Source organism: Salvia miltiorrhiza, chromosome 3, assembly GCF_028751815.1.
Source record: "Salvia miltiorrhiza cultivar Shanhuang (shh) chromosome 3, IMPLAD_Smil_shh, whole genome shotgun sequence".
Classification (NCBI taxonomy): domain Eukaryota; kingdom Viridiplantae; phylum Streptophyta; class Magnoliopsida; order Lamiales; family Lamiaceae; genus Salvia; species Salvia miltiorrhiza.
In genome coordinates this window covers 58,675,803-58,689,970 of record NC_080389.1, presented here as the reverse complement: position 1 = coordinate 58,689,970, position 14,168 = coordinate 58,675,803, and the positions used below count along the sequence as shown (strand labels likewise).

The following is a 14,168-nucleotide window of genomic DNA, read 5'->3' as shown; positions in this document are numbered from 1 at the left end:
AAATAATAATCATTTCTGATTTTTAGATTGTGAAAATCTAAGAGGGTTCGTTATTTTTCACGAGTTTTTTTTTTTTTTTGGGTGATCCTGGGCTCAAGTTCAATTATTGGCAAAATAGTTGTGAATTCATGTTTAAAAGCTATAGTTCGCAATTAACTCAAAATAGTATTGGTTGTGAATTCGAGTTTTAAAACTAGAATTCACAACTCGTAATAGTCTTAGTTGTCAATTCGAGCTATAAAGCTAGAATTCATAACTTTGAATAGTAATGGTTTTGAATTCGAATTTCAATGCTAAATTTCACAACTCGAAATAGTTTTGATTGTAAATTCGAATTTTAAAGCTAAAGTTCACCATTAGGAAGTTGTGAATTCAAGTTCTAATTAAAGCTCGAATTCAAAACAACAAAATTTAGTGGATAATTTTAAAAAAATTATTTTATAGGAAAAATAGTAAGTATGGTTAAATTTTAATTTTTTTTATTTTAATGGATATTTTTATTTTTACTAGTTCAATATTGACATTTTTAAAGACCACTCTTTATGATTTTGTATATCGATCTATTATATATGTGGAGAAGTTCATACAGAAGCTACCCTAATTCTGGATTTAATTAGGGTTTTCACTTTCACACATAATGTTATTTATATATGAAATAATATTTATTTTTATGATAATATTTTTTACTTGTTCATTTTTTTTATGGCAACATAGATCGTACGTACGTGTAACGTGTGTATATATTAAACTTTGTGATCTTTTAAAACCAGACCAGAATTTTAACTCAGATTTCTGGGGTATGCATCTCAAATGGGCCAACCCACAAAGGCTAGATTTAGATGGGCCGAGTATCGTATCATGCTCATCAATTTTTATTTTGGGTTGCAATTATACTATAGTCTATAGGTATGCTTATCGACCAAGTTACCAGACCAAACTTTATTTTAGAAAACATAATCCTAAAATAAAATTGAATCCAAATCCATGTCATGTACATCCCAAAATCCCTATCTATATATATGGTTTAATAGTCACAATATTCTCCAAAGTGATCAATAACGAGTTTACGCTATACTCTTGGATCTACTCAGCTTAATTTTCTTCATCAATGGCCGAAATTTCAGCGGAGGAACGAACCCTAACTTTATTGAGCTCCGACGGCGAACGGTTCATGGTCCCCGAAGCCGCCGCCGTGCAATCAAAAACGATCAAGAATATCGTGGAGGATGGGTGCAGCGGCGGCCCGATCCCGCTCGCCAATGTCAGCTCTAAAGTACTGGCTGAGGTCATCGTCTTCCTTAAAAATCACGCGAATGGCAGCGAGATCGAGGAACAGAAGAAAAGCGACGAGACATTCCTGAAGGTGAGCATGGCGGAGCTGTTGGAGTATATCACGGCTGCGAATTACCTAGACATCCCTCAACTGACTCATCTGGTGGCGCAGGAGATCGCCGATAGGATTCGAGATAAATCGCCGGAGTGGGTGAGGAACCTGTTCGGAATCGAAAACGATTACACGCCGGAGGAGGAGGAAGCGGTCAGGATGGAATACGCGTGGGCTTTTGACGATATCAATGATGATTGATCCCTCATGAGAATTTTTTCACAAGGAAACAAGGCGTTGCATTAGGGTTTTTTTTTTTTTTTGTTATATTATGTTTATTTCTTTTATTAGGATTAGGGTTTTCGTATATCTTTGGTTTCATTTATTGAAGATTATATATGTTTTGATTATTTGCATTACTTAGTATTGCTTAAACACTCATAAACTTGGATCTTGAATCCAAATACAAGTATATATCACAATTCAAGGAATTATCAAATATATTTGTATTGTTATTGTTGTTGGTAACTGAATGTTTACCTCAACCTATCTAACTATCTTCATATATCGAAGGAGTAGATTCAATAAAATGCTAAATATATATAGAGATGGAGTTCCATAAATGTGTTGGGAATTGAAAATTGAGAATACTGTATCGAACAAGTCAATAATTTTGATGAATAAACCAATAATTTTTATGAACAAATATTTTAGTATGAGTTTGAATTCTGGAGGGGCGAGATTTGCACCATATTAAATAGATATGAATGTTCATAGTGTTTTATTCAAACAATTTATTGATTTATTCATTATTCCCAATTCTGAACCCATTTAGCATTTTCAATAGAATCACACGTGTATTATTCAAAGAATTTATTGATTTATTCATTATTCCCAATTCTGAACACATTTAGCATTCTCAATAGAATCACACCATATACATGGGCTAAAATAAAAACACCGCTTAAAATATAAAATAGAAACCATTCTCAACCCTTAGATCATCAAGAATTCAAGATCCACGGTTGATTCATCATCTTGTTGGATGAATTCATGGTCCCGAGTTCGAATCTCATAGATAACAAAAAATTTATTTTTCGTAATTCATATATTTACACAACAAATTTGTACGTGTTCTATATAGAATTCATACACTTTAGCTACTTCGTATTTTATATGTTAAGAATTGTTTATACCCTAACCCTCCCATATATATATATATATATATATGGAGAAGATCAAATGAGAATGGACAAATGAGGTGAGAATACATGGAGATTGATTGCATTAGCTAATATATATGTTGCATTAGATGATTGTAATTTGCATAAACTGCTTGTAATGACTGCATAACGAAATTCAATTAATTAGATAAAATTTTCGCTCCCTCCAGGATTCGAACTCAGTTAAAAATTTATGCAGTATTATACTGCAGCTTATGCAACACTATATATTGTCTTAACTCTTATGCAATCATTCTCATTTATCGCGAAAATAGCATTCTCAGTATAATTCATCATTATATATATATATATAGTTTAGGTATGGTTAATATTAAAACACCCTATAGATACTATTACAAAAGTTTCCACTAGTGACATGAGCCTTGATAGCTTATATTTGTGTTATAAAAATTAGTGGTATTTGAAAGTATATATAGTTATTAGTGGCTAGCTACACCATCAAATGCCACTAATTTTTGTGAAATATATAATACTCGCTTCATCCCTAAAAATTGTGTTCAATGGAGATGGCACAAGTTTTAAGAGAAGGTGTGGTAATTGTGTTTGAATGAAAATTGGATCTCGCACTTTTTTGTAAATAATGAAAGAAAAAATTTGTTCGGTCATTTCCAAATAAGTAAATTAATTTATAAGAACATCTCAGTATAATAATAAAGCCCTAATTTTTAGAGACCAATGTAGTAGTTACCATACCTCATGTCATGAAGTAAAAAAATTTGTTGTGAGAGTGAGAATTAAGAATTAACTAACTAGTTCATGAGATTTAAGAACTAATCTAATCAATAGTATAATCAGCGCTTCAGATCTCACTTTTAATTATAACACTAAGTCCCATATAAACCCATGATATTCACATTGGAAATTAGAGAAAGGCAAAAAAAAAAACTTACATATGAATGTGTTGAATATATTTTATTATATATTCCCTAACATGAATAAGCTTCCACTGTACCTCATATCATCAAACATAACTAATTCTCAATTTTCACAATAGGATGAATTTTCATTTGAAAACCATTTTCTATATATTAATTTAACACCAAAATATTTGGATAGATAATTAGATATTGGGTGAAATAATAGAGATGGTTTTTATACATTCTCAAATCTGTCCCTCCCATGGTCCGGCCTCATATTCTCAAATAATTCAAAATTCTCCCTCTTCAATGCCAAACAAAACCCTAACCCTAAAAAGCTAGAACATTGAGGGCGTGAATCAAGCTCTTTGATTCAGGATGTTTGATTTAGAGTTTAGGACTTAGGTTATGATTATTGTCATTAAACAATTTTAATTAGGATAACTACATTTAAGCTATTTACAAGTTTTTTTCCGACAGCCTACTTTATTATTCGATATCAAAGTCGGGAGGTAAAAATTTGAGCATTAAATTGCAATATATAATACTCGTTTATTGGTTAATTGAATTATTTGGAGCTTGTTGAATTATAAAATCTTTTCAGCACTCGAATATGTATTGTAAATTAATTCGATATCCTGATTTTAGAAAGTTGGCTTGATTTTTAGGATTTATTTATTTCAATTTTTTTTCGGTGCGATTTTATTTCTCTTTTGGTTTTCCATGGTTCCAGATCTTATGTTAGTTTTTTAATAATAAAAAATATTTTACAGCCTGCCAAAAATTTGGTTGGGGGGGTTAAATTTATACGAATTTGTAAAAATTGGGATATTTAAAAAATAAATTAAAGTTGAAGTTTGAGGTTACAAGATCCAGAATTCTCAAACAATATCAAAGCAAGTATCAACATCACGTGGTATGAATAATTTATTAATTATTGATAAACATTGTACCAAAACCTTGATACCAAAAACGACGGCAAACGATTAAACATATATATGTGCAAAAACAATAAAAAACCACACCAAGTGAAAAGGCAGAGAGCAATGGAGAGATGAGGGTGTCGGAGGCACGTCGTCGTGGAACGCCAGTTTCCCGTTAAGGGAAGAATCGCAACACGTTACGTTACTTGTCCCAGTCACTTATGAAGGTTTCTATCAAGGTGCGTCCATTGACAACTTTGGTTATTCCTAGGATCAAATCATACGCCATTCCCTCCTGGAGGAAATGAATTGCAGTGTGACAGACATTAGAAGGCGATGAAGAGGGAACTATTTCTTGATGAGAGGATTAGAGGAAGGCATACCTGGGAACTGAGGAAACGGAGTGCAGATATCTCAGCGAATGTTACCCCACCAACAAAAACCACGAGGACTAGAGCACGCCTTCCATTTGCAAGTCTGGAGAGAGATGACGAATGTTGTTAGTTAAAAAGAAGCACGCCTAGCATCCATATTTTGCCATTAGATTATCCGATGACTTAGTTATGCCAAACAAGCATGCTAATCACTAAAATTTGATCAATGAAGAAGGTTGAGTAATACTTCTCCGAACTGTTCAGTGATCCAGGCAGCGTATCATATGACGGGATGCTAGAAAATCCACCCTAGACATGTATAAAGGAATCACTATAAGCTATTTTTGATTTAGCAAAATGGAGGGATGATGAGGAAGATATGAAAAGATGACCGACTCTCTTGGTCTCCAAGTGTGGACCAGGCAGCAACTTCAGAATTTCTTCTAAGGAGCGCCTACAAGATAAATTTTGCAAGACAACAATTAGAAAAACACAAACTATGCAGGAAATAAATTAGTGTCGAGTACAACATAACTTGATAGTTGAATTTTTGCGATACATAGATATTGTTACTCTGATGTCATTGTCACTTAAAAATAGATTCTTACAGCACCTGGTTTAAGAGTTTGAGCATACCATGCACAAAAGTCAAAGTATTCAAACAACCATTTCAAATCAACTAAATGGCAGGAAAGTTGAGCAACTTTTCATTAGAAGAACCAGAAAGCACAATGGCAAGTACATGTCGTCTATCCTCATTTGCCTATCAGCCAAATTCTAGTCTCAAGTAGCAGCTCAGGAAACTAGATGGACAAATGAAGCCTGAATAAGACAGTATTGTAAATACAAGAAATCATACTCATTCACTATTTATATATTTCCCCTATTAACATAGTAAGCACATACTTATACTCATCATATTTCAACTGAGGAGGAGAAAAGCCAATAAATTAAACCATCCAGAGAAACATTGCCCGCGTAGTAAACATGCTCCTGTTTTTCTAAAATGGGAGAACTTTGGAAATAAGCTCACCATCCAGATCGTATTGCCTGCTGTACAAGTCGAATGCTGAGAGGTGCGTATCCAGAGAAGACATATGAAATATCATTCGGACTGATAGAAACAAGTTAATTGTCAGAAGAACGAATCTGGAGAAAAACTCACTGCACTGCACTGCACTGCATTTATGTTCAATATTGCTCTTGGCTAAGCTTTTATAATCATCACCATGCATATTTGGAAACAAAACACAAAAAAGGATCCTTAAAACAGTTAAGAATAGAAATGGAGCAAGGGGTACTACACATGCTACAGAGCAAGACACCATGCTATTTAGGAAATACAACATAAGCAAACGTTCTAGATATTCATGGAAATAAAGAAAACAAAAAAAGGATTCTTAAGACTGTTCAAAAATAATAAACTGCAGACATATACTCCCTCCGTCCTTAAAAATTGTGGACCAAAAGAGATGGCACGTGTTTTAAGAAAAAGTGTGGTAGTTGTGTTTAAGTGGAGATTGGGTCCCACACCTTTTTGTAAATAGTGAGAGGAAAAGTTTGTAGGGTCATTTTCAAATAAGAAAAGACCACAATTTTCAGGGACGTCCCAATATAGTAATAAAGCCACAATTTTTAGGGACGGAGGGAGTATTACACAGGCTTAGATACTACTACAGATGCCATTGAGCAAGGAACCATGCTTGCTAGGAAATACTACATAAGCAAACGTCCCACAATAGCAAGATGTCTGCTTATCTTCACCATAAAAACAAGAAATGTAAGTGTCTCAGAATATTGATATTTCACAAACAAGCAGTAGTTTAAGCCTAAGTTCATTTACTATACCACCAATTAGCACAAGTCTAAAATAGGAGACTCACACATAGTTTGCGGATTACAAGCTATTACTCAGTACTAAACATCTAACATCGCATTCTTATAAGCAAGCAGGAAGTGTCACACGTAGAAGGAAATATACTTAGTGGTGTCTGTGTCCTCAATTATAAGTTGCAAAGCACGTTTGATAGTCAGCCAGTTGCTTCTTGAGTCCTGGAAGACACAACAGAATAGAAACCATTTTAAGATTCTACTGAGGGATTAGACTAGGTGATAAGTGTCTCAAAAGGAATCCCAATTTTACCTGTTTCCTAAGCAGCCCTGCTTTCTCCAAGCTATCCAGTGTATTTATGTGCTCGGGACCATAGCTTATAAGAAGCTCTCTCCTGATCCAAAAGTTGAAGATTTAGATCAATTTTAACATTCTTTACAAGTTCAAAACAAAATGAAAACTCTATATACTCCACTTGCCTCAAATAGTCAAAATGCTTTTTTGGCAACCCTGAGTTGGTTACAGAAAATAAAATTAGAAGGCGTAGGACTTTTTCAAGAGGCTCTTGCTTACAAAGTAATTCTTCAATGTAATCAAAGCATCTGCAATGAGAATCATTATTTTGGTTTAATTAAATATTGGTAGCACATGACCACAGTAGCAAAAGATGAAAGTAGGCATGTATATTAGATATTCTGCAATTAGAAAGAACTAGACGTATGAACTTCAGGCCTGTTGGAAGACCCACTATGAGGACATGCAAGATTAGTTGAATATAGGCTCTTTGGAATTACACACGAATGTGGAGAAGAATTAGCAGAGATGCCTTTGAAGAATAATTATAAAACAACACCTATTCACGGAAAAAGTTTCTTGCATGAATAATGTTAATGACTTCATTTACAAATTGAAATGGCTCAAGAAGTCAGCTGGCTTAGAGCATAAGATAACATGATGTAGTCACTTGAAATAAAAGAAAATGCTCCACCAGGAAAACAGAGGGGGGGGGGGGGGGGGGAATTGCATTCATCTGTCTGGTGATTCATTTTTCACTTTCACTTGACCCGCCCCAAGATCATTGTACTCTTTTGGTTCACCATTTGACACTCCAGATTATATCTATGAAATGTAGTTAGTAAAGCAACAAAGACTCCAACAACCATCACTAAAGATCTCAATACAAAGAGAAGGGTGCATAAGATGTTAAAGGTCATAGCACACATGTCATAGCTCTGAGCCTCCACAAGTGTCTGTTCCATGTCAAGTCTCTCGGCAAATACTGATTTTGATGTAAATGTTGTCAAATGCTGAGCAAGATTTATGTGCCTCTGAATTGAAAAAGAATTTTTTTCAGTTCAAATACACGGAACAACTTTCCAACATAAGCTTGGGTTGTCAAAAAGAAACTCACAGTCATTTCTGGCAATGAGTTCAGCTTCTTCACAAAGTCCTTCAACTCAGACACCGTCTGTGTCTGCAGAAAGTAGTAAAAACTCACACAATGTATAAAGTCCTTTGTTAAAATGAAAGTCAACAACTTAAATTTGAGAAAGAGGTGAGATAAATTTCCATATCAGCATATACACTCTTGTCAGTAGTTCATATCATAATGGTACGTCCACATCTCATCTCTCTATCTTTCTCTTACTTATAAGACAACTTTTCAGTGAAAGAAAGAAAATAGAGATCAAAAAGCGATGAGGAATCCCAAAGGAAAAAACAGTCTAATTGCAAATTCAACTCCAATCTCTAATGATGTCTGGCGCAGAAAAGACCTTAAAATCATTGTAATTTGAGGCCCACTTAGCAATTCGAGTTCCACATCCCATTTCTCATAACTCTATTCAATACATTCCTGAAAGATTTCCAATTTCGCAATCATCTGTATCTCCATTTCCCATGCCATGCATTCTCTAGTCGTTTTCTTATGCAAGTTCACACTCCACATATAAATATTCAATTTTCCATAACTGCACGTAGTTACTTTCTTTAATAACCCCCGCTGAAGTTACAGAAAAGCAATGGAAAGACCACCAAATCTCGGAAAGAGGGTTCATTTTACACAAAAGTTAGCAAAAAGAATTCTAACTCTAATACACATGAGAAACAATGAGCTGTATTTTTTTTACACTTTCAAAGATCTTTAATTCTGAATAGCATAAGCAAACTTCAAGAAAAAATAAAAAGAGAAAATTGGCTTGATGTTGGAGGTATTGTCGAAATCTTAGCTTGATATGATATTAATAAAATTTCTAGGACAAAAACTAACCATTCCTTGTGCTTGATTAGTTATTAATATGAATTCTAGGACAAAACCCTAACAATTGGTTCAAATGAATACAAATTAGATAGAAGCCCGTTCAACAAGTATTTTTGACAACTTACAGTAGTCGAAATCTCTGTATAGTCTTGCTTCATGGATGTCGCCTTTTGACGAAGAACCTGAAACATGCTACATCTTGCAATTAAAGCAGCAGAGCTTCACTGGTTATAGGCAAGAATGCTGCCAGAACAATAATTGGAAAAGACCATGCACTATGCTAAAAAATGGCTTAACCTGGACAACAACTTCAAAATTCAGATCCCGTGTCTCTTTGAATAATTTGTCACTGCAATAAAGGTAGCATGATGGTTTACAGGTTTAGCAAAAATAATATCACATATCAAGAAAGATCACGATAGATATAGATGTAAAATGAATACAGTGCAGTTATGCTCAAACATGGAAGAGGTAAGGGGAAGATCAAACCTAGGCCTAATGTACAAGTCAATGGAAAATGTTAAGAGAATGAGAAAGTAATAGAAAGCAACTTGACTAGAATAAAGAAAGCAGGATAAGTAATTCATATTGTAGAAAATATATAAATAAGTTCAGCTAAGCAATTGACATCATTCCTTAAAGAGAAATGACAACAAAAACGATCAAAAGCATACAGTTCTAAGGTCTGCACCCAAAAGATCCCTTCAAATTCAACTGAGGTTCTTCATTTCTAAACAGATTATGTTATAACAAGAACCTGAGCATCATCAATAAACAAAATGTCAGTTACCTAGAATTAAGGGGCACCTTTGTCTTTTTCCCTTCTTGCTGAGCTCCCATAATGGATGCATCTAGCTCCACAGCTCCATTTTTTACACCAAGAAACTGCATCAAACCTATTAGAGATAGCTTATAAACAAAACCAGAAAGAAAAAGAAGAATAACTATACTATATTATTGATAAGCCAACGCCGGGAGCATGCCATTCTTCATTTGTTTGGCTTCTCTGAGTGTTATATACACTTATGTTAACAAGTCAACTTAAAGATGTCTGATAAACATTTTAAATTTGAAGAGCAAGTTGTATTTATCAGAAAGGTTTTTCATAGAAATATAATTTTAAAAATGAAAGCTACAGATGTCAGCATCCTCATCTTATGTATAGTACCACTAAACAAGTTTTAGTCAATAGAATAAGTTTGCTGAAATACTGGAGCTTGTGTATTTTTCATGTTCTGAAAAACTGAACATCATCATCAATTTTCTTCACACTTGCACTATTACCTCGTCTATCAATCCCTCATATGTTAATTGAGTAAGCATAGGAGTTATCATGTCCACCTGAAAGAAGAAAATAACATATTCAAAATCACAAAGACATGAATATGTGTCAACTAAGAAAACATGACCAAGTATCATTTTAAGTTGTATAAATTCACCTAAACTGATATAAATTGATTATAAAAAAATTGTTATTGACATCTGGATGATACAGACTTTAAAAATAATAATAGCCAGCAAAAAACTACAGGAGACTGTTTAGAAAAACCAACAAGTTGCTTCAAGATATAAGATGCAAGCAGACTTCAACTAAACAGTTGAAAAGATATTGTTTATCACTTGCTTAGTTCCTCCAAATATCTTTCACCAAATACAGAACCTTTTCCCAAAGCTATACAGAAAACTATCCTGATGGATGCATGCAAAAAATGTGAAGACTGAAGAAGAAATGAAGAGAGCTGTAAGTTGTTCTCTCCTTGGAAAATGTACAAAAACATAGGTACTGAAACTCTCCATCTTTATGAAATAAGGGCAATAAAAAGGTTCCAATAGAACTTTTGCAAAAGAACATTTGCATTGCATTGTTACTATTCAGAGCAAGATTAATAGCAACTTCACATGCAACTCTCCTTTTAACATGTAATTTTCGTTTCGTAGTGTACAAACTAATAGATAGTTAGCGGAAAGCCTAAGAATGTTCTGGGCATCATAGAATCAGTTGAACATGAAAATTACTCAGAATTGCAAAACTCCAACTTTAGTTCGTAAAATGAGAGGAGGGGGAGGGTACAAGGATAGAGAAAAGGAGAAGAAGAAGACGTACTTCTCTATCCAGAAGTATAAGAGTATTAATTTCTGGAAGTGGAATGCCCATCTGTGGTTTTTTAGAAGAATAGAGTCAGTAGTTTTCTTCTGTATGATCCACCAACTTTATTGAAGATGTCTTTTGACTACAAACAAAGGTTAATTACATTTGCAGCATTAACAGGTTCTTCAGTTTGCATACGAGTCAAGATATCAGCAACACGTGCAGCTCCTTTCCCTTTGGCCCTAACATTTGGTATCACTCCACAAGTAAACTGCATTTTCATTTGCATAGAATCACAAAACAAATATAATAAAAAAGATAACAAGAAAAAAGGGAAAGAAAAACTATTCAAAGTCAAATATATACTTTCATAGTAACAGAAATAGTCTCAAAGACCAAAATCCAAAAGACTGAAGCTCGAAGTAATACTTTGGAATGATTGGTAATATTAGTGAATATGAAATTAATACCACTATAAAAGTACTATGTTTTTATGATCCAAAAGTAATATTAATAACAAAATTCTAACTTTTTAAACTGTAAAACATTATATTGTTATTAGATTACTTTCACAAAAAATATTATTTGGCGTTCAAAAGTATTACTTTTACGGAATTATCATTTTTGTGTTCAAAAGTATTGCTTTTATGCACAAAATTATTTAGATTTCTCATCTCACATATTTTGGTCCATGAGACCATCCCAAACAAGCTCTTGAGTTATAACAGTAAACACTATAATAACTAAAGTTAGAGGCTTAGTGAAGCCCTGAAATTTTGAAGGCTCTCCAACATCAACAAATCATGCAGCAAATTAAATCAACCATACCTCAAGATTGTGAATGGCTTTGGCAATATTCCAAAAAGCAGTTTCATCTCCTTCTACCAAACACTCCTGTTAAGCAATACTCGTGATATAAGACACATGGAGTCAATAGTTGAAGGAAATAAACGTGTATGTTGAATTGTAAAGCATTGGACATCATCCCATACTTTTTCAGTAAGGTCAAGTTCAAATGATAAAACGTCCTCGTCAAGTGGAAGCATGTATAAGGGAAACTCCCCAATATTCAACAATTCACGTACTTTTTCCTCCGCAAGTACCTGTAGACAGTCAAATATAAATGTAAAGGCCGGTGGCATCATAAAATAATTCCTAAAACCCACCAGTGCTTTAATACATGAAGCTTACGTTTTCACAAGAAACCAGTCTGCGTGGAACAAAGTAAAGATAATATTCTCTGTGAAGCCCTTTGGAGGTATCATTATGAATGGTGGAGCAGATGAATCTCATCAAGTCAGGTTGAGCTCGAACGAGGAAGACCACTTTGGTTCTTTCAGTTTGAACTGGCTCAGCTGTTAGATGCCGCAATTCAGCACCATTTTCCTGATCGTAAAAGGCACCGTTACTTCAATTTTCAATTATTTGATTGAGACGGTGTTCTAATTAGCAACACCATAATTAATATCAAATACAATATCAATTAAGCTCTCAATTATTCATTTAGTGTTTTCATGCAAAAATTATTCTAACCATAAATTTATATGAAAACAAATTCAGGAAGCCAAAACTACAGAGCAACTCATTTTATCCTCTAGATGAGTAACGGGATGATTCCTATAGATTTCTAAAATTTGTGGCGCCAAAAGAGAGAGTGAGACTACATCTACTTGGATGTTCGGAAATCAAATGATAACCCGCATTTAACAACAGAGAAGCCCTAAATTGAAAGTCATATCCTTCAACAATTTACAATCATGAAGATGCAAAAAAGAGTCAACTTCTTAAAATCAAACAAAAATAACAAGCACACAAACACGAAATACCTTTAGTTCTGAGCTATGGACAAGAAGTGACAGTGCTCCACTGAGCTTCGGATCAATTACCAAACATTTATCTCCCTTTATCTTCACAGGAAAAGAAATTGCAAAAAGTAATACATAGATCATATATTACAACACAACAAAGCCGTGAAAAATAAACTCTTTGCACAATGATTAAAATATAATTGAACTGCTATAAAACTCACATCTCTGAGGATATTTAGCAGCTCCGTTTGAGCTCGTATTCTGGGTTCCAATAGCAACCACAACAAATCGCTGATCAAATTCGAAAAACCGAAAAGATAATTGATTCAAGCATTGAACAGAGAAACCAAAAATCGTACCGTATCTCAGTGAGATTTATGGGGGCATTCTCTAAATTGGGAATCTGAGACATTGTTACTCAATTTGCTTCTTTCTCTATGCCCTCTTCTTGCAGAGACTGATTCACGGAGTTTTTGCCACTTCGATTTTGTATAAAATGTCGCAGCCTCGCAGGTAAATTATAAATGTTCACTTATTTTTTCTCTAAATTTAAGACTTGAAAACACGTCATTTTTATCCAACTATACAATGCGAAGTTGGTTTTATTTTTGTACATAGATATATTTATGCCAAATGGATATATTTATGCTATATTACCACGACGAAAAATAAAAAAAGTATGCAAAATGAGAAAAAATTAATGAATTGAGTAATTTTAATAAAGATTTTTAAATTTGTGTACAAAAATAAAAATTAGTTAAAACTTTAATAATTTATATACAATTAATCCTTTTAAATTATGTACAAATGTGAAAATTATATCATTATTTATTATTTTTTTTTTTTTTGAAATGGAAGATCAATATATCATTTAAGAAAAGTCCTTCAATAGTGTTCTCGCCTATGTACGAGTAATTTTTCCACCTTTGTGTGATATAGAGATCTCGCTTACGTGCAAGTTGTTTATTTGAATATACAATAAATATCTCTTGTAATTCTAAAAAAAAAAAGAAAAATCCTTCGTTACAATAATTTTAGTAAATTGGGCTAAGCAATAAGATGATCGATTAATCGATCTATACAATGTAATGCTCGAGAAATATTTTAATGTTATATATATATATATATATATATATATATATATATATATATATATATATATTTGATATTAACTTAATTATCATATAAAAATTATAAATACAATAAAAAAAATACAATTTTAATTAAATACGTTTGAGTTGAATGTGTGTGTGTATATATATATATATATATATAAAGAGATTTCACAATAATAAAAACAAATATTATGAAATAGCAAAAAAATTAAGAAAAAAATAATTTAAAAGGAAAAAAATGAAAGTAATAAAGAATTTAAAAATATATTTATTCAAAAAAAAGAGGGGAGAGAAAATTTCTTAAATTTAATTTTTAAATAAATATATTTTTTGACATTTTAAA

At 32.9% G+C, this 14,168-nt stretch overlaps 2 protein-coding genes and 1 long non-coding RNA gene across 3 annotated transcripts; 1 reads left to right on the top strand and 2 right to left on the bottom strand.

Annotated features, from left to right (window-relative positions):
• Positions 1-1,040: 1,040 nt before the first annotated feature.
• Positions 1,041-1,757, top strand: LOC131014821 (SKP1-like protein 11). Its single transcript, XM_057942917.1, has 2 exons — positions 1,041-1,363; positions 1,445-1,757. Exons 1-2 carry the CDS (start codon positions 1,109-1,111, stop codon positions 1,583-1,585), a joined length of 396 nt encoding a protein of 131 aa, XP_057798900.1. The 5' UTR covers positions 1,041-1,108; the 3' UTR covers positions 1,586-1,757.
• Positions 1,758-4,321: 2,564 nt separating this feature from the next.
• On the bottom strand, positions 4,322-13,254 carry LOC131014819 (vacuolar protein-sorting-associated protein 33 homolog). Its single transcript, XM_057942916.1, has 22 exons — positions 13,070-13,254; positions 12,932-12,971; positions 12,729-12,809; positions 12,094-12,288; positions 11,895-12,005; positions 11,731-11,796; positions 11,066-11,173; positions 10,918-10,968; positions 10,098-10,154; positions 9,604-9,698; positions 9,111-9,162; positions 8,939-8,995; positions 7,965-8,027; positions 7,775-7,881; positions 7,033-7,155; positions 6,866-6,947; positions 6,704-6,774; positions 5,756-5,836; positions 5,119-5,176; positions 4,970-5,031; positions 4,732-4,825; positions 4,322-4,643 (listed from the first exon to the last, which is right to left on the bottom strand). The coding sequence occupies exons 1-22, from the start codon at positions 13,120-13,122 to the stop codon at positions 4,551-4,553; spliced, it is 1,800 nt and encodes a 599-aa protein (XP_057798899.1). The 5' UTR covers positions 13,123-13,254; the 3' UTR covers positions 4,322-4,550.
• LOC131014820 (uncharacterized) lies at positions 7,413-7,754 on the bottom strand. The gene is made up of 2 exons (XR_009098334.1): positions 7,638-7,754; positions 7,413-7,447 (listed from the first exon to the last, which is right to left on the bottom strand). It is a non-coding gene; the product is annotated as an uncharacterized LOC131014820 (long non-coding RNA).
• Positions 13,255-14,168: the final 914 nt, after the last annotated feature.

Bases quoted from the DNA above. Each gene is read 5' to 3' on its own strand.
- LOC131014821 (XM_057942917.1), top strand. From the start codon at position 1,109: ATGGCCGAAATTTCAGCGGAGGAACGAACCCTAACTTTATTGAGCTCC. The intron at 1,364-1,444 runs GTGAGCATGGCG...CTGGTGGCGCAG, and splicing joins GCGACGAGACATTCCTGAAG to GAGATCGCCGATAGGATTCG.
- LOC131014819 (XM_057942916.1), bottom strand. From the start codon at position 13,122: ATGTCTCAGATTCCCAATTTAGAGAATGCCCCCATAAATCTCACTGAG. The intron at 11,797-11,894 runs GTATGGGATGAT...ATTGCTTAACAG, and splicing joins AACTTGACCTTACTGAAAAA to GAGTGTTTGGTAGAAGGAGA. The intron at 4,644-4,731 runs GTATGCCTTCCT...CATTTCCTCCAG, and splicing joins TCCGTTTCCTCAGTTCCCAG to GAGGGAATGGCGTATGATTT.